This window comes from Bombina bombina, chromosome 5 (assembly GCF_027579735.1).
Source record: "Bombina bombina isolate aBomBom1 chromosome 5, aBomBom1.pri, whole genome shotgun sequence".
In the NCBI taxonomy this organism is placed as follows: Eukaryota; Metazoa; Chordata; class Amphibia; order Anura; family Bombinatoridae; genus Bombina; species Bombina bombina.
In genome coordinates, this window is record NC_069503.1 from 969,092,900 (window position 1) to 969,116,285 (window position 23,386).

General features: G+C 35.6%; 1 protein-coding gene across 1 annotated transcript in view; it reads right to left on the reverse strand.

Annotated features, from left to right (window-relative positions):
* CNGB3 (cyclic nucleotide gated channel subunit beta 3) overlaps positions 1 to 23,386 on the reverse strand; it is a 195,196-nt gene that overhangs the window by 150,453 nt on the left and 21,357 nt on the right. The window contains exons 5-7 of the mRNA XM_053715907.1: positions 22,403 to 22,453; positions 19,126 to 19,212; positions 15,008 to 15,072 (exon numbers count right to left, since the gene is read on the reverse strand). Of these exons, the coding sequence (XP_053571882.1) occupies positions 15,008 to 15,072; positions 19,126 to 19,212; positions 22,403 to 22,453 (203 nt within the window). The remainder of the gene's footprint in view (positions 1 to 15,007; positions 15,073 to 19,125; positions 19,213 to 22,402; positions 22,454 to 23,386) is intronic.

The window sequence follows — 23,386 nt, forward strand, 5'->3', positions numbered from 1 at the left end:
ATTCCACGATCTCACAGATGTTTGCGTCATAATCTATTTGGATGATATCTTAATATATTCAAAAAATATAGCTGAACATGAGAAACACGTTCGTTGGGTTTTAACTAGACTTAGACAAAATAAGTTATACGCTAAGTTAGAAAAATGTATCTTTCATACATCAGAAATAAAATTCCTGGGTTATATTCTAAAACCCAACAAGATTGAGATGGATCAACAAAAGATTCAGGCTATTATAGAATGGCCAAAACCCACTACCACACGCTCACTCCAGAGGTTTCTGGGGTTTGCAAATTTTTACAGGAAATTTATCAAAGGGTTTTCCTCAGTTGTAAAACCACTATCTCAACTAACTAGTAGCAATCATAAATTCTGTTGGACAAAAGAGTCCCAAGAAGCTTTTACTAAGCTAAAAGAGCTTTTCACCTCAGCACCAGTTTTAACTTTACCAGACTACAATCAAGCATTCATATTGGAAGTAGATGCTTCCAATTCTGGAATTGGAGCAGTATTATCACAACAGAACAGGGACACCAAACTGATTCATCCCATTGCTTTCTATTCAAAGACTTTCTTACCAGCAGAAAGTAATTATTCTATTGGTGACAAAGAGTTACTAGCTATAAAACGTTCACTAGAACATTGGCGACACCTCTTAGAAGGAACTAAAGAACCCTTTCTGATTTATACCGATCATAAGAACCTAGAATACTTAAGGACTAACAAGACACTTTCTTCCCGTCAAGTAAGATGGGCACTTTTTATGGATCGGTTCAATTTTTTAATAACATACCGACCAGGAAGTGCAAATGCGAAAGCTGACGCTTTATCAAGACAGTTTGATTCCAGTTTGCCACAACACATCTCAACACCAATTATACCAGAAGAAAAAATTTTGGGAGCACTCACTGGTTTAGAGACTGAAATATTATCAGCTCTGAAAGATGAGACTTCAATACCACCAGAGTGCGTTAAGGATTCAACAACAGGATTATTTTACCATAATGGAAGATTATTCATTCCTGAGTCTCAACGACAACTCATATTGAACAATACCCATGACAATGTATTATCTGGACATACAGGAATCCAAAAGACCATTGAGTTAACTAAAAGGAACTTTTGGTGGCCCCATATGGAAAAGACTATTTCTGACTACGTCATAGGCTGTGATGTCTGTGCCAGAAACAAGGCTGAGCATAGGAAACCTATAGGTTACCTGACGTCACTGCCGATTCCTGATAGACCATGGAGTACCATATCCATGGACTTCATTGTTGATTTACCAGATTCACAACATTACAATACAATATTTGTTGTAGTGGATCAATTAACCAAATTAGCTCACTTCACACCTTTAAAGGCTCTTCCTAGTGCCTTTATAACAGCAAAAGCATTCATTAGAGCTATTGTTCGCCTACATGGTTTACCATCCACCATTATAACTGACAGGGGTACTCAATTCACCTCCGCTTTCTGGAGATCACTCTGTAAGTCACTAAAGATTGACACACGATACTCCACAGCATTCCACCCACAAACCAATGGGTTAACCGAACGATTAAATCAAACATTAGAACAGTACCTCAGGTGTTATATTACACATTTACAAGATGATTGGGTAACATACCTCCCTTTGGCAGAATTTTCATACAATAACTCTCTATCCTCTTCAACAAAGATGTCCCCATTTTTTGCCACATATGGTTATCACCCCACATCAATCACTCTTTCAAATACTCCAGTCAATTCTCCAGGTGCTACAACTTATCTCAATACCTTACAAGATCGATTAGAACAAATAAAGGCACACCTCGTTCAAGCTAAAGACAGACAAAAACATTATTATGACCAAAGACACAGACCCTCACCAGACTATAAGTTAGGTGATCAGGTACTTCTTTCTATTAAATATCTAAGGTTACAGATACCAAGTAAAAAAATAGCTAATCAGTATATAGGACCTTTTTCAATTGACAAAATCATCAATCCTAATGCAGTGAGATTAAAGCTACCACAACATTACAAAATACATAATACATTTCATGTCTCATTATTAAAACCGTATACTTCAGACCGAAACAGATTAGATTTGACAGTCCCTTCTCCCATACTCCTAAACAATCAAGAAGAGTTTGAGGTAGAAAGAATCCTAGATTCTCGCATTAGGAGAAGGAGATTGGAATATCTGATTCAATGGAAGGGTTATGGACCAGAAGAGAATTCTTGGCAACATCACTCGGAGATTAACGCTCCAAGACTCCTTAGGCGTTTTCATCTCCGTTACCCATCTAAACCTCACCCTGAATCACCGGGGGTGATTCCTTAACGGGGGGGAGATGTAATATACCTTTAAGGACTGATCCCTCCTACCAACAGCCAAACCCTATTTAAACCTCACATTGCCATATTCAAACTGCCTGTTAATTGATGTACTATGTTTAAGCCTGCTCTGTTAAAAGTTTAGCTTTATATTCATAGTTCTTAAGACCAGGTCTCTGTTTTATTTAACCTTTGAATTATTCAGCTTGTTATAACCTTTACTAGGTTTTTACACCTTGAGGTTTATTCAAATCAAACCTTTATCACATTCAGCTATTCAGCCTTTTTTGCAGCCGCAATATTTAACTCTGTGTGAGATTCCAGCATCAGCTGTGTATCGGATCATCCTAACCGCAACCGGAAGTAAGTCACACTCTCACCGGCTTCTCACTTCTCCACACGCTGTCGGACAAACAAACCTCCGGATCTTTCTCACATCAGGTATATTCCTCCCAAGACAAAGGTACTGTGATCGCTTACTTAGAGACTGAAGTGGTAAGATTATATGCCGATAAATCCTCTAAGAACTCGTAAGCACTATTCGTACTAACCTGTGACTGAACAACCAGTTATATACATATTTGCTTTCAAAAGGATGTGAAAGAATGTATGGGACTTGTAAATATTTTATTCCAGTGAGAGTGTGTGAAGTTTGTTTGCGATACTTTTTAAACACCTGTTACAACTTGTTGAAGTGATTATTCCTGCTGAACATTATACCTCTAACCAAGTCATTAAGCAGAAACTTGAGACTGCTATTCTAACACTGCTCATATGAAACCTGTGTTATAATAAACACACGTTGTTTCTTTTCCAGTGTCATTCATTACTGTATTTGTTATTAATTAGCTCACAGTTTATGATCTTAGTAAATATAACCATTTTGCTGAGACTTAAAACACAAGAGCAACAAAACCAATTTTATATTGGTCAGGAGTATTACACTTACAGACCTGGACACTCTAATATAAAAGCAGACGCTCTCTCCAGAATGTTTGATTCTACAAGTATTGCAGACACTCTCAATCCAATTATTCCAGAAGAAAAGTTTATTGGGTCGCTCTCCAATTTAGAAAAATAAATACTGGTGGAAACACAAAAAGAAGATGACTACCCTACATACTGTGTAAAGAATCTCTCATCAGGGTTGCTCTATCATAACGATATAATGTACCTTCCCAAAAGCCTTAGAAATGTTATTTTGAACCATTATCATGAAAACGTCTTATCTGGACATAAAGGGGTACAAAAAATCACGATTTAATCAAACGACATTTCTGTTGGCCTCAGATGAAACATACTATCATTCAATACATAAAAGCTTGCGACACATGTGCAAGAAATAAATTAACTCATAGAAAGCCTATTGGTCTACTAACGACATTGCCAATTCCAGATGTGCCATGGTCCACCATTTCGATGCATTTCGTTGTAGACTTACCAGCCTCACAACATCATACCACCATATTGGTGGTTGTAGATCATCTAACCAAATTGGGACATTTTATACCCATCAAAGGTTTACCTACAGCCATGATCACTGCAAAGGTTTTTTTTGAATAATATAGTGAGATTACATAGGTTACCTTCCACTACCATCACAGACCAAGGTACTCAGTTCACCTCTGCTTTCTGGAGGTCTATGTGTAAACTTCTACAAATAAATTCAAGATACACAACTGCTTTCCATCCACAGACGAATGGGTTGACTGAACGTCTGAATCAAACTTTGGAACAGTTTCTCAGATGTTATCTCAGCCGTCTCCAGGATGACTGGGTAGATTACCTCCCAATGGCGGAGTTCTCCTATAATAACTCCATCTCTACCTCAACTAAAATGTCACCATTTTATGCTACTTATGGTTTCCACCCTACCACCATTACTGTTTCTCGTACTTCAGTAAACTGTCCTGGCGTAGTAGACTTTACCTCTTCCTTACAAGACAGACTTCAATTGCTCAAAAAACATCTGCAGGAAGCACAGGAATATCAAATACTAAATAGAAATACTATGATCAGCATCATTCACCAAGCCCCACCTATCAAATAGGGGACACCATACTGCTATCTACAAAGTATTTAAAGCTCCAAGTACCTTGCAAAAAATTTGCTAACCAATTTATCGGACCTTTTCCAATTGAGGCTGCCATCAATTCTAATGCTGTATGGTTGATCTTGCCAATGGATTTTGGAATTCATCCAACTTTCCATGTGTCCTTATTAAAGCCTTACACAGGTGTTCCCCCGGGGGGTCGGGCTGACCCACCTCCGCCTATTTATCTACATGATCAACCGGAATATGAGGTGGAATGCATTCTTGACGCATGCATACGTCGAGGTAGGTTACAGTACCTGATTAAGTGGAAGGGTTATGGACCTGAAAACAATTCCTGGGAGTCTCATATTGACTTGCATGCTCCTGCTCTTCTCTCCACTTTTCATCGGCGTTATCCTGAGAAGCCACATCTCCGCACCGCTGGTGTCCGCCCTTGAGGGGGAGAATATGTGATATACCTTTAAGGTATATCCCTTCTTACCCTCTGATCCTTTAAAAGGGATCCTCCTACAACACTTCCCTGCCTGATTATTGATTCACTTCAGCCCTGCTGCTGAACGCTCAGTTTTTGTTTCAGGTCAAGTTACTCTGCTATTAGAATAGCTAACTACCTTTATCTCTTGGATTTATATATGCTCGGATCTGTTCCTGAATAATCCTGAATTGACCAACTTTTGTCATGATTTCCAGAATCTTTTCCTTTGTCGTGATTCCCTCTCCCTTCTCCTAATCACTCATTTTGGCCCTCCCAACCTTGGTTTCACTCCCTTCTGTCAATAGAGGTTCCCCTTCTTCTCCCTCTATTTCCAGACCTCCTAAAAGATCCGAACGACAACACTCACAGCCTAGTCCTTCAAAGATCCCTTCAACTTCTGGATTTGAAGATATCAGGAATCCCTTACCTCCCTCTAACCTTTCATCAGGAACTATCCAATTACTCAGGGAATCCTTGGCCCCAGGTACTCACAAATCCTATTCAGCAGCTTGGGCTAAATGGAACCATTGGTGTTTGGAAAGGAACCTAGATTCATTTTCAGTACCTCTAGCTCAAATAATCAATTTTCTATACTTTCTCTTCAACTCTGGCCTTGCTTATAGAACTATAAATTTAATTTGATCTGCCTTTTCTCTCACCATTCCCTTATTAATAATTTCCCAGTGGGCTGTCATCCTCAAATTTGCAAAATCCTTAAAGCCATAAAAATGAAACGGCCTCCTATTTCCAAACACTATAATTTTTGGGATTTAGATTTGGTGCTCTCTCTTTTCAACTCCTGGCCTTCCAATGAATCTCTCGCTCTGAAACAACTAACTTCTAAACTTGCTACTCTCCTCTGCCTTCTTTCCATTAGAAGAATTTCTGACGTCAAAGCTATGGACTTTAATTCTATTTCCTTTTTACATTCTTAATTTCTCGTAGAACTAAAACTTTTTCCTCCACCTTATTTTATTCTTATTTTCCTTCTTTTCCTAAGTTCTGTGTAGTTAATTGATTTGAAGAATATGTGAAAAGAAATAATTATTTTCAAACCTCTCCCTCTCCCCCTTTCAAAATGGTTACATCTACCTCTATTTCTTGCTGGGTTAAGTGGATCATGAAAGAAGCTGGAGTAGACTCCTTTTTTTCTGCTCATTCTGTTCGAGGTTCTGCTGCCTCCAAAGCTTTTATCAGATCAGCTTCTCTTCAGGATATACTTAATGGTGCGAATTGGTCTTCAGACTTTTTGGCAGACTTTATTTAGGACAAGGAGACAAGTATTCCTCCCCCCTTATCTTCTCAACTTAGTCTCTCCCATAATGTGATTTATTATGTTATATCAAATTACTAATTCTATGTTTATTCACCTAGCTCCTAGAGTCTAAGGTATCTTCTCATATCAAGAATCAACATCGCTCACAGAGATCTTTGTCTCCATTGCTGTCAACAACAGTTTCATTGCAAGTCTACTCGAGTCTACATCCAAGAATTTCTTCTCTGTCCTTCTCTACGACCAAGTTTGGACTAAAGTTTTGCCTCGGAAACATTATGATGTTTGGACTGTTCCTGTTTGTTCTTTTCTTCCATGACTTTTACATTATCCATCTCAGCAGCAAATCCGAAAGAAGAATAATTGGGGGTCATTGGTCCCTTTATGGACACTATGACAAAGCTGATTGGTTCTTCATCTCTACTTTTGTTCAGAAGCTGTTCTCATTGGTTTATTATGTTTGGTATCTTTTTTCTCTATTATGTTAACTGTTTGAGTTCTGTATCTATCTGTATAATGCTTTTAAAGGGACACTAAACCATGAAAAAAGTAATCTTCAATTGAAAGATTAATATAGTTTACATATATTTGTAATAGGCATTGCGTTTCCAATTAATACCATTTATTATAAATTCAACATTGAAAATTGATCAATTTCCAAACCCACCACCGGCTAGTCTTTTTCATCCTCCAATACTGACCAGTGATGTGCGGTGACTTCAGAGGCTGGTGAGGCAGTGGCTAGCAATCGGATGCGCCTTCATTCTTTAGATATCCTTTGTTGAAGAAATAGCAATGCACATGGGCGAGCCAATCGCATGAGGTATCTATATGCAGCCACCAATCAGTATCTACTGAGCATATTTAGATATGATTTTCAACAAAAGATATCAGATTTTCTTCAGTCTTTTGCTATCCTTTGTTGAAAAGCATATATAAATATGCTTAGTAGCTACTGAGCATATTTAGATATGCTTTTCAACAAAGGATATCAAAAGAATGAAGAAAATCAGATATCCTTTGTTGAAAATCATATCTAAATATGCTCAGTAGCTATGAGCATATTTAGATATGCTTTTCAACAAAGGAAATTAAAAGAATGAAGAAACTCAGATCTAAATATGCTCATTAGCTACTGAGCATATTTAGATATGATTTTCACAAAGGATATCTGATTTTCTTCATTCTTTTGATATCCTTTGTTGAAAAGCATATCTAAATATGCTTAGTGGCTACTGAGCGTATTTAGATATGCTTTTCAACAAAGGATATCAAAAGAATGAAGAAAATCAGATATCCTTTGTTGGAAAAAAAATATCTAAATATGCTCAGTAGCTAATGAGCATATTTAGATCTGATTTTCAACAAACATACCATAGCATAGCAACTTGCAAGTTTTGCTTAATAAATGTATTTTGTGTATGACCTGGTCAGTGTTGTAAGTTACATTTATTAAGCAAATAAGCACAAAATCACAAAATGGCTGCTCATTAAAATATATTTCTTATTTTAATATATTTATTAATAGTAAAAGTTACACTACTGAGTCAGTAGTGTAACTTTTACTATTAATAAATATATTAAAATAAGAAATATATTTTAATGAGCAGCCATTTTGTGATTTTGTGCTTATTTGCTTAATAAATGTAACTTAAGTTACAACACTGACCAGGTCATACACAAAATACATTTATTAAGCAAATAAGCACAGCACTAAATCACAAGATGGCTGCTCATTAAAATATATTTATTAAGCTGCCAAAGTTGGGAAGTGAAACAACATAGATATAGATAGCATAGCCAGCAACTTGAAAGTTTTGCTTAATAAATGTATTTTGTGTATGACCTGGTCAGTGTTGTAAGTACTTACAACACTGACCGGGTCATACACAAAATACATTTACTAACTAAGCAAATAAGAGGATCAGACTGCGTCTCACAACACAAGTGTTCCTAGTTGAAAGCACACACAGGCACTTCAAATTTAAGCAGAGGGGGGGCAGGCACCCACCACTACCCGGTCCAGTATATTTTTAACTTACAGTACTCTGTACAACTTACAAGTTATACAACGTTAACCCCAAGCCTCACAATAAAAAATATACATATTACAGGCTGTACTAGTACTACTGATCATCACACTATCACACACGGCATGGCTGTCATTCTTGATGACTTACTTGTGTGAGTGTGACAGTGTGACCCGGACTGTGTGCACTTCGGCTTTTTTTTTTTTTAATAAAACTCTTTATTTGTTTTTATTTTGGCCCAAATGGCAGGTGCGGCACTGCCTCACCTGCCTCCAATGAGTGCACGTCACTGATACTGACCGATAACCCAGATTATCAAAATGGCAGACAAATGCCGCTATGCGCATGCACGATATTTAGTCCATAATGTACGTCACCATCAAACTAGCAGACCCTCTGTATCGGTTTTAGAGAGAGCAGATGACAACGCTGCATAGAGCAGGTAAGAACTGAGCGCTGCGCTGAGAGGTTCTCCCTAACAATAACGAGCATTACGGTTAGAGATAAGAAGCATTGAAACATTATACTCCTATATTGTCAACAACCCATATTGAGTGAGATAGGATATGCGCATGTGTGAGTCAAGAAACACAAAGTGCATGCGTCTGGTGACGACATAGTCACTTAATGATATGATTGTGTTTGGTAGTGCACGGCCCATATTAGAGTGTTGGCTGTACTGACGTCATGCTCTAAATATAAATTATAATTTTAAAGACTTCATAAGGATCATTTTACTGTAAAAATAGGTAAGTTATGTTATATCTTGAAAAAAGCTTACAAGCTGAAACGCGTAGATGAACTAACTTGTTAGGCTGGCCAGCTGAAATCACTTGATTGGACCCTGCATACTCTCACGCACCAGCCGTCCTTTTCGGCTAGAGGAACTACTGGGAGATTGTTACACTACTAAAGCTTCGACGAGGAGCTGAATTTGACGGCATAAAGATCCCCTCTGAACGGACACCCAAGGTAACCCACAGTTGGACAAGACAACACCGGCAACCCGACCGAGCCAATTGTTTTCGGTACCAGACACGTGCATGAATACACGCTAAGACCTGCACTCACGGCAGATAGCAGAGACGCCGGATAAACCGTCTGTAAAGGTAAAGGGCACGGTCGGGGAAAGAGGATAAAAACTTTCGTATTCTGGTGAAACCAAATAAAGGGTTACTAAGGGGTCTAAAGCTCATATTTTGGAAATCTCCCTAAAGATATTTATACCTGAGAGACATTGATACAGTATTATTGCAAAATAATCTAAAAGACATTGTTTCAGTTAGCCAACGGATTAAAAAAAAAGGCACTAACTAACAAAGTTACACTACTGGATATAGAATATCCTTATACACAAAAGAAGATCAATAATTAGCTGTTTGAGCTTTCTTTAAAGACTTTGGGATATATTTGTTCTTAGAAATAGAGCACTTATTGAATGTAAATTGATATATGTATATCTATTGGATGTTATGAAATTTTAGATATTATTTTTATCTATTAAGGTGCACCTTAGGAATTTAGTATATAATAATTTTTATGTGTGTTTGTGCAAATTCTGCAAATAAATTATTTACTATTATATTTTATTCTTAGTAGTTATTAGGTAGAGCTTTTTAAATGCACGCAGAGATTTGGTATTTGAATATGTTATATAAACGTTTGTTGTTTGAAAACGATAGTCAGATTGTGCTGAAAATAGTAAAGTTTTGAAATCCTTTAACGGCTGCATTGGTAGTATTAAAGAAAGATAACGCAAAATACTTGTCTCCTTGTCTCCTTGTCCTTAATAAAATATAGATTGTTCCTGCACTAAAGCTAGGATAATACCAATTATAGATCATTGTTCCAGTGTCACTATACTTGTTAAAAATACTTTTATCCTCAGCTTTCTAAATTCCCTTAATATATATAATATTGCTTAGGAGGTGTTTGGCTATGGTCTCAAATGTTTTGATAAAAAATGTGTGTCATATTGCTATGATGATGCTAATCACAACTTCCTTGATGTGACTATGCAGCATTTGGGATACACAATAAGGAGCAATAACTATAAGCAGAAGCCTTCCCTATGAAACAGGGTTCACCCTAAACATGGTAAATTATCAAGGAACACATTAAACAGTGATTTATTCTAATGAAAATAGTAACAATAAAAATAAGAGAACATGAGTGAAATGTACATTATTGCCATTGCTTTTATGCAAATCAGCTAAAACAATATAAAAATCCTAATGTTTCTACATTGCAACTAAGAATCACAATAATAAAAAAATAATAATTATATGATTCTATATAATTGATGCTCTGGTGAAATTCTATAGTCTTCTTCTTCTTCTCATTTTAACCTCATGCCACCATGTATAGCCATGTCACCCTTACTGCAACTATTGTTGCCCTTATTTAAAATGGCTGCATTGGTTTTAGCCAAAATGAATACATTCAGGAAGTCATTCTTTCTTTGCCCCGGGACCTTTTCTCCTTTCTTGTGGTTAGGTTTCTGATTCAACCCTGTTTTCCTCTTGCTATTAACATTTTGCTTGAAACCTTACTGCCCTACTGACTCTAAGTAGAATAACAAGCATTTTGTACAAAAACAAACTTAGGCCTAGATTTGGAGTTCGGCGGTAAAAGGGCTGTTAACGCTCCGCGGGCTTTTTTCTGGCCGCACCATAAATTTAACTCTGGTATCGAGAGTTAAAACAAATGCTGCGTTAGGCTCCAAAAAAGGAGCGTAGAGCATTTTTACCGCAAATGCAACTCTCGATACCAGAGTTGCTTACGGACGCGGCCGGCCTCAAAAACGTGCTCGTGCACGATTCTCCCATAGGAAACAATGGGACTGTTTGAGCTGAAAAAAAACCTAACACCTACAAAAAAGCAGCGTTCAGCTCCTAACGCAGCCCCATTGATTCCTATGGGGAAACACTTCCTACGTCTGCACCTAACACCCTAACATGTACCCCGAGTCTAAACACCCCTAGCCTTACACTTATTAACCCCTAATCTGCCGCCCACGCTATCGCTGACCCCTGCATTACACTTTTAACCCCTAATCTGCCGCTCCGTAAAACGCCGCCACCTACGTTATCCCTATGTACCCCTAATCTGCTGCCCTAACATCGCCGACCCCTATGTTATATTTATTAACCCCTAATCTGCCCCCCACAACGTCACCGACACCTACCTACACTTATTAACCCCTAATCTGCCGAGCGGACCTGAGCGCTACTATAATAAAGTTATTAACCCCTAATCCGCCTCACTAACCCTATCATAAATAGTATTAACCCCTAATCTGCCCTCCCTAACATCGCCGACACCTACCTTCAATTATTAACCCCTAAACTTCCGATCGGAGCTCACCGCTATTCTAATAAATGGATTAACCCCTAAAGCTAAGTCTAACCCTAACACTAACACCCCCCTAAGTTAAATATAATTTTTATCTAACGAAATAAATTAACTCTTATTAAATAACTTATTCCTATTTAAAGCTAAATACTTACCTGTAAAATAAATCCTAATATAGCTACAATATAAATTATAATTATATTATAGCTATTTTAGGATTAATATTTATTTTACAGGCAACTTTGTAATTATTTTAACCAGGTACAATAGCTATTAAATAGTTAAGAACTATTTAATAGTTACCTAGTTAAAATAATAACAAATTTACCTGTAAAATAAATCCTAACCTAAGTTACAATTAAACCTAACACTACACTATCAATAAAATAATTAAATAAACTACCTACAATTACCTACAATTAACCTAACACTACACTATCAATAAATAAATTAAACACAATTGCTACAAATAAATACAATTAAATAAACTAGCTAAAGTACAAAAAATAAAAAAGAACTAAGTTACAGAAAATAAAAAAATATTTACAAACATAATAAAAATATTACAACAATTTTAAACTAATTACACCTACTCTAAGCCCCCTAATAAAATAACAAAGACCCCCAAAATAAAAAATTCCCTACCCTATTCTAAATTAAAAAAGTTACAAGCTCTTTTACCTTACCAGCCCTGAACAGGGCCCTTTGCGGGGCATGCCCCAAGAATTTCAGCTCTTTTGCCTGTAAAAAAAAACATACAATACCCCCCCCCCCCAACATTACAACCCACCACCCACATACCCCTAATCTAACCCAAACCCCCCTTAAATAAACCTAACACTAAGCCCCTGAAGATCTTCCTACCTTGTCTTCACCATCCAGGTATCACCGATCCGTCCTGGCTCCAAGATCTTCATCCAACCCAAGCGGGGGTTGGCGATCCATAATCCGGTGCTCCAAAGTCTTCCTCCTATCCGGCAAGAAGAGGACATCCGGACCGGCAAACATCTTCTCCAAGCGGCATCTTCGATCTTCTTCCATCCGGTGCGGAGCGGGTCCATCTTGAAGCAGGCAACGCGGATCCATCCTCTTCTTCCGATGTCTCCCGACTAATGACGGTTCCTTTAAGGGACGTCATCCAAGATGGCGTCCCTCGAATTCCGATTGGCTGATAGGATTCTATCAGCCAATCGGAATTAAGGTAGGAATTTTCTGATTGGCTGATGGAATCAGCCAATCAGAATCAAGTTCAATCCGATTGGCCGATCCCATCAGCCAATCAGATTGAGCTCGCATTCTATTGGCTGATCGGAACAGCCAATAGAATGCGAGCTCAATCTGATTGGCTGATTGGATCAGCCAATCGGATTGAACTTGATTCTGATTGGCTGATTCCATCAGCCAATCAGAAAATTCCTACCTTAATTCCGATTGGCTGATAGAATCCTATCAGCCAATCGGAATTCGAGGGACGCCATCTTGGATGACGTCCCTTAAAGGAACCGTCATTAGTCGGGAGACATCGGAAGAAGAGGATGGATCCGCGTCGCCTGCTTCAAGATGGACCCGCTCCGCACCGGATGGAAGAAGATCGAAGATGCCGCTTGGAGAAGATGTTTGCCGGTCCGGATGTCCTCTTCTTGCCGGATAGGAGGAAGACTTTGGAGCACCGGATTATGGATCGCCAACCCCCGCTTGGGTTGGATGAAGATCTTGGAGCCAGGACGGATCGGTGATACCTGGATGGTGAAGACAAGGTAGGAAGATCTTCAGGGGCTTAGTGTTAGGTTTATTTAAGGGGGTTTGGGTTAGATTAGGGGTATGTGGGTGGTGGGTTGTAATGTTGGGGGGGGGTATTGTATGTTTTTTTTTACAGGCAAAAGAGCTGAAATTCTTGGGGCATGCCCCGCAAAGGGCCCTGTTCAGGGCTGGTAAGGTAAAAGAGCTTGTAACTTTTTTAATTTAGAATAGGGTAGGGAATTTTTTATTTTGGGGGTCTTTGTTATTTTATTAGGGGGCTTAGAGTAGGTGTAATTAGTTTAAAATTGTTGTAATATTTTTATTATGTTTGTAAATATTTTTTTATTTTCTGTAACTTAGTTCTTTTTTATTTTTTGTACTTTAGCTAGTTTATTTAATTGTATTTATTTGTAGCAATTGTGTTTAATTTATTTATTGATAGTGTAGTGTTAGGTTAATTGTAGGTAATTGTAGGTAGTTTATTTAATTATTTTATTGATAGTGTAGTGTTAAGTTTAATTGTAACTTAGGTTAGGATTTATTTTACAGGTAAATTTGTTATTATTTTAACTAGGTAACTATTAAATAGTTCTTAACTATTTAATAGCTATTGTACCTGGTTAAAATAATTACAAAGTTGCCTGTAAAATAAATATTAATCCTAAAATAGCTATAATATAATTATAATTTATATTGTAGCTATATTAGGATTTATTTTACAGGTAAGTATTTAGCTTTAAATAGGAATAAGTTATTTAATAAGAGTTAATTTATTTCGTTAGATAAAAATTATATTTAACTTAGGGGGGTGTTAGTGTTAGGGTTAGACTTAGCTTTAGGGGTTAATCCATTTATTAGAATAGCGGTGAGCTCCGATCGGAAGTTTAGGGGTTAATAATTGAAGTTAGGTGTCGGCGATGTTAGGGAGGGCAGATTAGGGGTTAATACTATTTATGATAGGGTTAGTGAGGCGGATTAGGGGTTAATAACTTTATTATAGTAGCGCTCAGGTCCGCTCGGCAGATTAGGGGTTAATAAGTGTAGGCAGGTGTCGGCGACGTTGAGGGGGGCAGATTAGGGGTTAATAAATATAATATAGGGGTCGGCGGTGTTAGGGGCAGCAGATTAGGGGTACATAGGGATAACGTAGGTGGCGGCGATTTGCGGTCGGAAGATTAGGGGTTAATTTTTGTAAGTAGCTGTGGGCAACGTTGTGGGGGGCAGGTTAGGGGTGAATAAATATAATACAGGGGTCGGCGGGGTTAGGGGCAGCAGATTAGGGGTACATAAATATAACGTAGGTGGCGGTCGGCAGATTAGGGGTTAAAAATTTTAATCGAGTGGCGGCGGTGTGGGGGGACCTCGGTTTAGGGGTACATAGGTAGTTTATGGGTGTTAGTGTACTTTAGGGTACAGTAGTTAAGAGCTTTATAAACCGGCGTTAGCCAGAAAGCTCTTAACTCCTGCTATTTTCAGGCGGCTGGAATCTTGTCGTTAGAGCTCTAACGCTCACTGCAGAAACGACTCTAAATACCGGCGTTAGAAAGATCCCATTGAAAAGATAGGCTACGCAAATGGCGTAGGGGGATCTGCGGTATGGAAAAGTCGCGGCTGAAAAGTGAGCGTTAGACCCTTTAATCACTGACTCCAAATACCAGCGGGCGGCCAAAACCAGCGTTAGGAGCCTCTAACGCTGGTTTTGACGGCTACCGCCGAACTCTAAATCTAGGCCTTAGTTTTCCAAAGTTGTTCTTCACCTGTAAATATATGCTCTCTTCAGGAAGGCCTCAAGTCGGTCATTAAATTCAAAGAATGTAGAATACTGTGAAAAAATAGAAGTTCATGAATATAAATGTATAGCATAGTCATTAATATATGGTATTTATACAGAAAAGCAATGATTTATTTATACATTTAAAACACATAAGCATCTATCCCCTGCAATGAACCACATTCTCAGAGCAAGTGTTCTAGCAATGATTTTCCCAGACCTTCACTATAATAGAAAACAATAATCTCAATAATGTTATAATTAACATATTTTTACTTCAACACATATTGCAATCAAACATGAATATTTAGATGATACTATTTAATGTGAGTGAAAGTTTAGAAGTTGGATTTTAGCTGTATTTTTATGTTTTCAATAAAGAAAAAAGGAACTTTAACATTGACAAAAGCCATACTCCATGCCATGACATTGATCTTAAACCTGTCAAAAATGGGATTTCAACATGACAAATTAAAAACCCGCCTAGTGGGTGACCCGCTATTAGAATTAGTGGAACAGAATCTCACAATTTCTAAGCTCTTGGTGGATAGATGGAAAACTTCACAAGGCCAATAGAATGTTTATGAATTCTGCGCACTTGGCGTAAGTGTAGGGGAAAAATCCTGACCACATCCGCAAAACTTCCACAGCCATTCCCTTGCTCCTGTCTTTGAGGTCTCTAAGACACCTCTTGTTCTATCTAGCAAGAATACGTTCTATAACAAAACAGACACAAAAATATTTTTCACTTGCAAATATTTACATGAACCATGTTTTATGCGTTTCCAAAGTTGTTGCAGTTGTAATAATTTTAACTGATTAGCAATAGGTTGTTTCATGAGTGACATTTCCTGTACAGGGCACTGTAGATCTTAATGGCAGGAAATACAAAATAATGAATCTAAAAAAATATAGGGGACATGATCTTAATTTACAACGAGGCCTCACAGCAACCTTCTAAGCATCAATGAATTTAGGACAATAGTCTAGATTAATCATAGATTGGGGTACACTGCTGTTATTTTTAAAGGTTAAATAAAGGTATGTTTTATATATATTTTTCGCCTAACCAAAGAGTGCCTGCTTCCATTTGTTTACTCACATGTACTTTAGCCTGATCAGCTATACAGTTACGGCACTCTAAGTATCCCTGTATCACAGTCTTTCACATATTTTTTTCATAGGCCGTGTTCCGGATACCCCTGTCTTTAGATTAATCAAAACCCATTTATGAAATAAACATATAGTGGGGGAAAAAAAACTTGCTGCAACTTGAAAAATACAGAATTAAAAAAGGTTTGTACCCCACCCCTGCAAGTTAAGCTCCATTGTAATCAATGGAATTGTAATTGTTCACTTCTCAGTTGTTAGATCAAATTCCACTGTGCCGAATACCAGCATTAAAAAAAACCTTCAAAATCTTACAAAACAAAATAAATAAAAATTAGGTAGTCTTTTCTTCTTTCAAATATTGAGACACGCCTACTGCTCTGCATGCTGGACTGAGGTTGTAGGTAAAATGCTCTAGAATACCCTGTAATGCTTATGGCCAGCCCCTGGAGACACCATTCACTTCTATCCAGTAAAACTAGTTTTCCATAGCAAAACAGATATGCAAATAAACTGTTCATTAAGTGTGTTTTCTAAGTGTTGCAGTTGTAATTATTTTCGTTCTGCATTTTTAGCATTAATGCATAAGATATAATATATTGAGAACCTCTTGCAGCTTTAGACATTAATGGCAGAAACACATACAAATGAAATGCTGGAAAAGATAGATGAAGCAATTCTCAATTAATTTCAACTATGATATTACCTTTACAATAAGGTCCCTAGTCAACCTCACAAGCATCTATAAATCCAGATCTTTGCCTTTATCTCTGAAATTGTAAATACTGAACAGAAATGGCACCAATTACAGTTAGAATTCCCGTGTGGATACTTAAATTGCTTTTTGCAGTATTTTGAAATTCAAATCCATACTAATTCTTTAAAAAACCCTGTGATAACCGACATATCACAAATGTTTTATATGCATTTGTGGTGCAGTAAAACCAAGCCCATATCTTCCATGGCTTTTTATCAATGCTGATATTTTTCTGCATTCTTAATTCAAATGGTAATAAAGTGCTACATTTTTGGTTTGAAGAGACACTGAACCCAAATTTTTATTTTGTGATTCAGATAGAGCATGCAATTGTAAGCAATTTTCTAATTTACTGCTATTATCAATTTCTATTCGTTCTATTGCTATCTTTATTTGAAAAAGAAGGCATCTATGCTAATGCTGGTTTAGAACACTGTACAACATTTATTGTTTATTGGTGGGTGAATTTATCCACCAATCAGCAAGAACAACCCAGGTTGTTCACCAAAAATGGGCTGGCATCTAAACTTACATTCTCGCTTTTCAAATAAAGATACCAAGAAAATGAAGAAAATTTGATAATAGGATTAAATTAGAAAGTTGCTTAAAATTGCATGCTCTATCTGAATCACTAAAGAAAACATTTAGGTTCAGTGACCCTTTAATAAAAAGTTTAAAAAATGCTTTTTAACATGATTATAATTTTCAAATTTATGAATGCAGTATGCAAGTGTAGACTGTAAAAAATAATTATAAAATGTTATGTTATTATGTTATGTTTAGTCATATCTGTATTTTATTTATTTATTTTAGATTTTCCTAATTTATTATATAGTAAATGGATTCATTTCACTAATTCAAACTGTGGGTTTAAAATGTCTTAGAATTTTTTTTTTCCAATGAATTGGAATACGGACTAATATAAGAAAAAAGTTGCCTCTTTGGCATTAAAAGCTGAGGATTTAGGCTTTGACCAACAACAAGCCTTAGGTTGATTTAATCCATTTTATTTTACTTGAATAGAGTTTTTGTTAATATTATTCCATTATGACTGTTTTAATATTTCTTAACAGAAAATAATGTGACACTAGCAATTTAATTTATTAAACATTGGAAAGAATAAAGAACAGATTTAAAATCCATGTAAATAAAAGAAAATTGAAAACATAAAAGAAATAATTTTGCTCATAATTTTATGTACTTTCAAGGGTTTCTTTCTGAAATGTTTAATTAGCAATTATTTTATGAGAAATATTTAAAATTAAAAAGCATTTATTTACTGGTAGGAAACTGTTTCAGTTTAAGTATAAAAAAGCCCTTATTAATAGCATTTGTATCTTGTGAGCCTTTTCACTCTGCTTCAAACTATGCTATAAAATAAGTTGCCAGTTTTATTTTCCTGAAATACAGATAGATGGATATTGCATTGTATAGTCTATATTTTCTTTTTATTTCCTATGACATTATGTTATTTGAGAAAAATTGTTTTAGTAGAATTTTATAAGAGGTATTTTTAAAATATTATAGGTAGTTGCTTCTATGTGAATTTGGAATAATGTTCCCTTTGCAAGCTAATCAATAACTTTAAAGACAGGCTGTAGGGATCTTTGCAAAGGTCAAGTTCACTAGACAGTTTTCTACTAATAAAAGTTTCTTTCAAATCTTTTTAATCTTTACTTTTGTACTTCAAGTTTGGAGAATGATCTTTGTTTTGAAGTGACCTGGCATGACTTGATATTTTAACATATTTCCTAACAAAAACATTTTTTTTTTTAAAGACCTGGCTCATTGTTAACTACTTAACTGTATCTACCTTAACTTTGAGAAATATATTAGTTATTAAAAAAGATTCTATAGTTTTCACATCAGGAGATATTCAAATATTTGTCAGGCCTAATATACCTTTATTATATCTTAGGCAATAAAGTGCTACAAAAATCAGTATCGCATTAGAGTTTTATGAATGCAATTTGATTTTATGAGATGAAGAACTTGAATATATTTTATACAGAATGTTTTTTTTTAAATGTAATAATAAATACATGGTTGGCTGTTTTTATGGTTTTATGGTTCACTATTTTTATTGTGTGAAATAATAAATATTCTTATCATGAGTAGCACACTTTGTTTATTTATTGAAGCTGGATTCTTTAAAACCTTTGGAGTACCGAATACTTAAATGAAGAACAAGCTAAACATGTCAGCTATTAAGCCTTGAAATGATTCTTTAAAGCTACCTTTAAAATCCGGTTGATTCTCAACACTGGTTTGCATCCAAAAACTAAATACAAAATATCAAACGGTATCACAGATGCAGCGTCAAGCTGTGAAACAAAATAGTTCAGTTTAGAATTCCAATGAAATGAAACAAATGACATTTCATATAGATGATATATTTATAATGTTCACACTGGGCAACAAAATGAATAAAAATATTACAATCAAAAGCATTCTAAACGGCATTTCTTCAATTATATTAAATAATTGAAAATGGAGAATATGAATAATATTGAATATATTCCAGGAAAATAATATTCATCTAATTATTTCTTAACTAATATTAATTAGGATATTTTTCCTACCATGAACACATGGCTTAGTTTATTAGAAATAAAGTTATGATTGTTATTATTCAAGTGTTTTTAGTTCATGGTAGTACTAATGAGAATGACCAAACCTGCTTTATAAATGGTTAAAAATAGCACTGCACACATTTTTCTGAAATTACTTGCATTCTAGTATGATAAAAGGAAAGGGAAAAAGGTTGCGCATGTAATGCTAGTTATTTTTTGGGGGCTAAATTTCAATGAATCATCTGTTCAATGTACAATATTACTATGAGAATCAAACTATTAGTATATTAAATAAATTGTTAAAAGACCAGTAAATACAGTAGATTTGCGTAATCAACAAATGCATGATAAAAAGACGAATGAAGCTTGATGCCCCTGTTTCCGTGTGAGCCTTCAGGCTCGCCGGAAACAGAAGTTATTAACAGCGGTCTAAAGACCGCTGCTCCATAACTTGTATGCCTGCTCTGAGGCTGTGGACATCAATCCACCTGATCCTATATGATCGGGCTGATTGACACCGCCTGCTAGCGGCCAAATGGCCTCGAATCTGCAGAGGGAAGCATGGCACAAGCAGTTCACAATGATACATGACAATGATAAATGTGGACAGCGTATGCTGTTGGCATTTATCAATGTGCGAGTGGACATGATACGCTACATAGTATCATGTCCGCTCGCACTTCAAAAAATCGGCCCCTTAGTCTGAACTTCAAATGAGTAGTAGAATTTATTGTGACAAATTTCAAAGTTATGTATATTTCCACTCCCCCTGTATTATATATCAGCCATCAGCCAATCACCAATGTATATACGTATATTCTGTGAATTCTTGAACATGCTCAGTAGGAGCTGGTGACTAAAAAGTGTAAATACAAAAAGATTGTGCACATTTTGTTAATGGAATTAAATTGGATTTTTTTATTTTTTTAAATTGAATGTTCTATCTGAATCAAAAAAGTTTAATTTTGACTTGAGTGTCCCTTTAAAATGATTTTACTGCATAGTCACTCAAAAAGTATTTTAAATAAATTTAATGATCAATTCCCTATTACATCTTTCTACTTCTTCTGATCTTTTTACAGGTACCTTCCAGTCTAAATTAACATATGAAAGTCCTTTTAACTGTAACCTCATCTTCCTTTGACATTTCAGCTAATCTTGTTTCTAATTCTTCATAGTATACTGAAAACATGTATATAATTAAAAAACAACAAATTTCTTTTAATTTCTATATGCACCCTAAAGCTCTGTAGAATATAATTCTATTATCTAATTAAATTTGTTCTCTTGCTATACTTTGTTGAAAAGAACACCCAGGTAGGCTCAGAAGCAGCAAAGCGCTAATGGAAGCTAGCTACTAATTGGTGGCTGCATTGTTAGAAGAACAATACCTATTTTACTATTACATTATGGTATTGCCTTGTGAGCCATTACATTAGAGATGCCATGTAAAGTACTGATAATGTTACTACATTTGCAACCCAGATGATGTATTTTATTAGTGGGATAACACATTAAGGTGCTTCCGACTGCACTGGATTAACAATTGATGATTAATAAACTTGTTAGTAGCTGCATTGGATTAACAATTGATGATTAATAAACGTGTTAGTAGCTGCATTGGATTAACAATTGATGATTAATAAACGTGTTAGTAGCTGCATTGTTAGAAGAACAATACCTATTTTACTATTACATTATGGTATTGCCTTGTGAGCCATTACATTAGAGATGCCATGTAAAGTACTAATAATGTTACTACATTTGCAACCCAGATGATGTATTTTATTAGTGGGATAACACATTAACATGCTTCCGACTGCACTGGATTAACAATTGATGATTAATAAACTTGTTAGTAGCTGCATTGGATTAACAATTGATGATTAATAAACGTGTTAGTAGCTGCATTGGATTAACAATTGATGATTAATAAACGTGTTAGTAGCTGCATTGTTAGAAGAACAATACCTATTTTACTATTACATTATGGTATTGCCTTGTGAGCCATTACATTAGAGAGGCCATGTAAAGTACTAATAATATTACTACATTTGCAACCCAGATGATGTATTTTATTAGTGGGATAACACATTTCGGTGCTTCCGAATGCACTGGATTAACAATTGATGATTAATAAACTTGTTAGTAGCTTCAGTCGTAGAGCCCGATTCTCAAATTTGACTATATTATAAAGTAAATGTATCTTCATCATATAAAGCATATTAGCGAACTCCCCTTAATGAGATACACAGTTCCCGTGGTAAAAAAAAGAAGGGGCCTATTAATAGTAATAGGGCATCTTATAGAATCTCACCAATCCAGAGAGCTTTAGGGAATTGGGCCCTTTAAGAGACATGAAAATCAATATTAAGCGGTCATGATTCAATTAGATTGTACAATTAAAGCTCAGCTGCTTTCCATGAGAGTATACCTAGATAGGCGCTGAACGTGCATGTGAGTACTATATACTTGCAGCAATGTTTGTAACAATACATGAGCATTACCTCAATATTATTTAATGCAAATTAGCACAGTTTCAACAAAGAGTAGCAAGAGGAAAAACTACACTTGATTAAGGAAATAAATAGTTTTTTTTAACAGAACATTCTGTCATTAAAGTTTTAAGTTTGCCTTTATGTCTCACCTTTTATATATACTAAATTGTAGGAAAAAATAATATTTAAACTCTAAATGATAGACTTTATATGAAAGCATAAACCTATAGTCTGTTAAAATGTCAAATGTTGTCATTAAATACAATTATTTTATCATGGCATTTCAGTAAAACTGTGTCAATGCACCATAACAATAACTTTCTATTATATAAATATAGTTCTGTAGAGAAAATGTAAGATTTTAGAAACAGAATTCTGTTTTTTAACTCATTTAAACACATACTTTTTCATGGACATGAATGTTTTAAAGCTCAGAGACTTACCCGAAACTTTTTAGATTCCCAGTAATTTTGTTTTGTTTGCTTTCTATCCGTCTAGTTAAAAACAGAAAAGATGTAAATATGTATATTAACACAAACAATTATAATTAGACTATTGTGGAAAATAGGAAACACATTTAGGAATGAAATGTTTCATATTAGGGTTGGCATTAATTTATATATCTCTGCTGTTGGCTGGTCCACACACTCTAAATGTCTGCTCCTAAGGTTCTCTCTGCATTTCATCCTATGCAGTTTGGCTTAGCACATAACTTGCTCACACCAGATGAACAGGCCTGTCATCCAAGGAAAAACTTTAGTATTTGCTTTTTGGGACAAAGTGAAACTCAAATAGAGCATGCAGATTTGAACAATTTTAAAATGATTATATTTGCAAATTTGCTTCATTCTCTTGGTACTCTTTGGTAAAGAGTAGGCTCAAAAATAGCAATGCACTACTGGGAATTAGCTGAACACATTTGGCGAAGAAGTGACAAATGGCATATATGTGTAGCTAGCCACCAATCATCCCAGTAGTCAATTGCTGCCTATATAGGTATGGTCTTTAACAAAGTATAACAAGACAATCAAGCTAATTTGATAATAGAAGAAAGAAGAGTTGTTTAAATTTTCACAGAAGTATGAAAATTTTATTTTGACTTTATTATTCCTTATAAGGTGAATTCACCTGGTTTTCTTTGCAATTTAGTTTGGTTTTCTTTCTATATTTTCCTTCTAATACCCCTTTAACTTACTGATTCCTTTTAATTTTGCTACCCTGACTCCCTTCCAACTCCTAGCATTCTTATTCCTGATAAGCAACCTTTATCATTCATTTTTATTTTTTGTTGTATATCATATTGGTCTATCATATTATTTTTTATATGATTATGCCTGCCAACATATTATGTCCATAATGGCTGAAGTGTAATAAATTCCACTGGTTATGCCAAAGTTACAACAAAAATGTCTTATAGAAACAACATA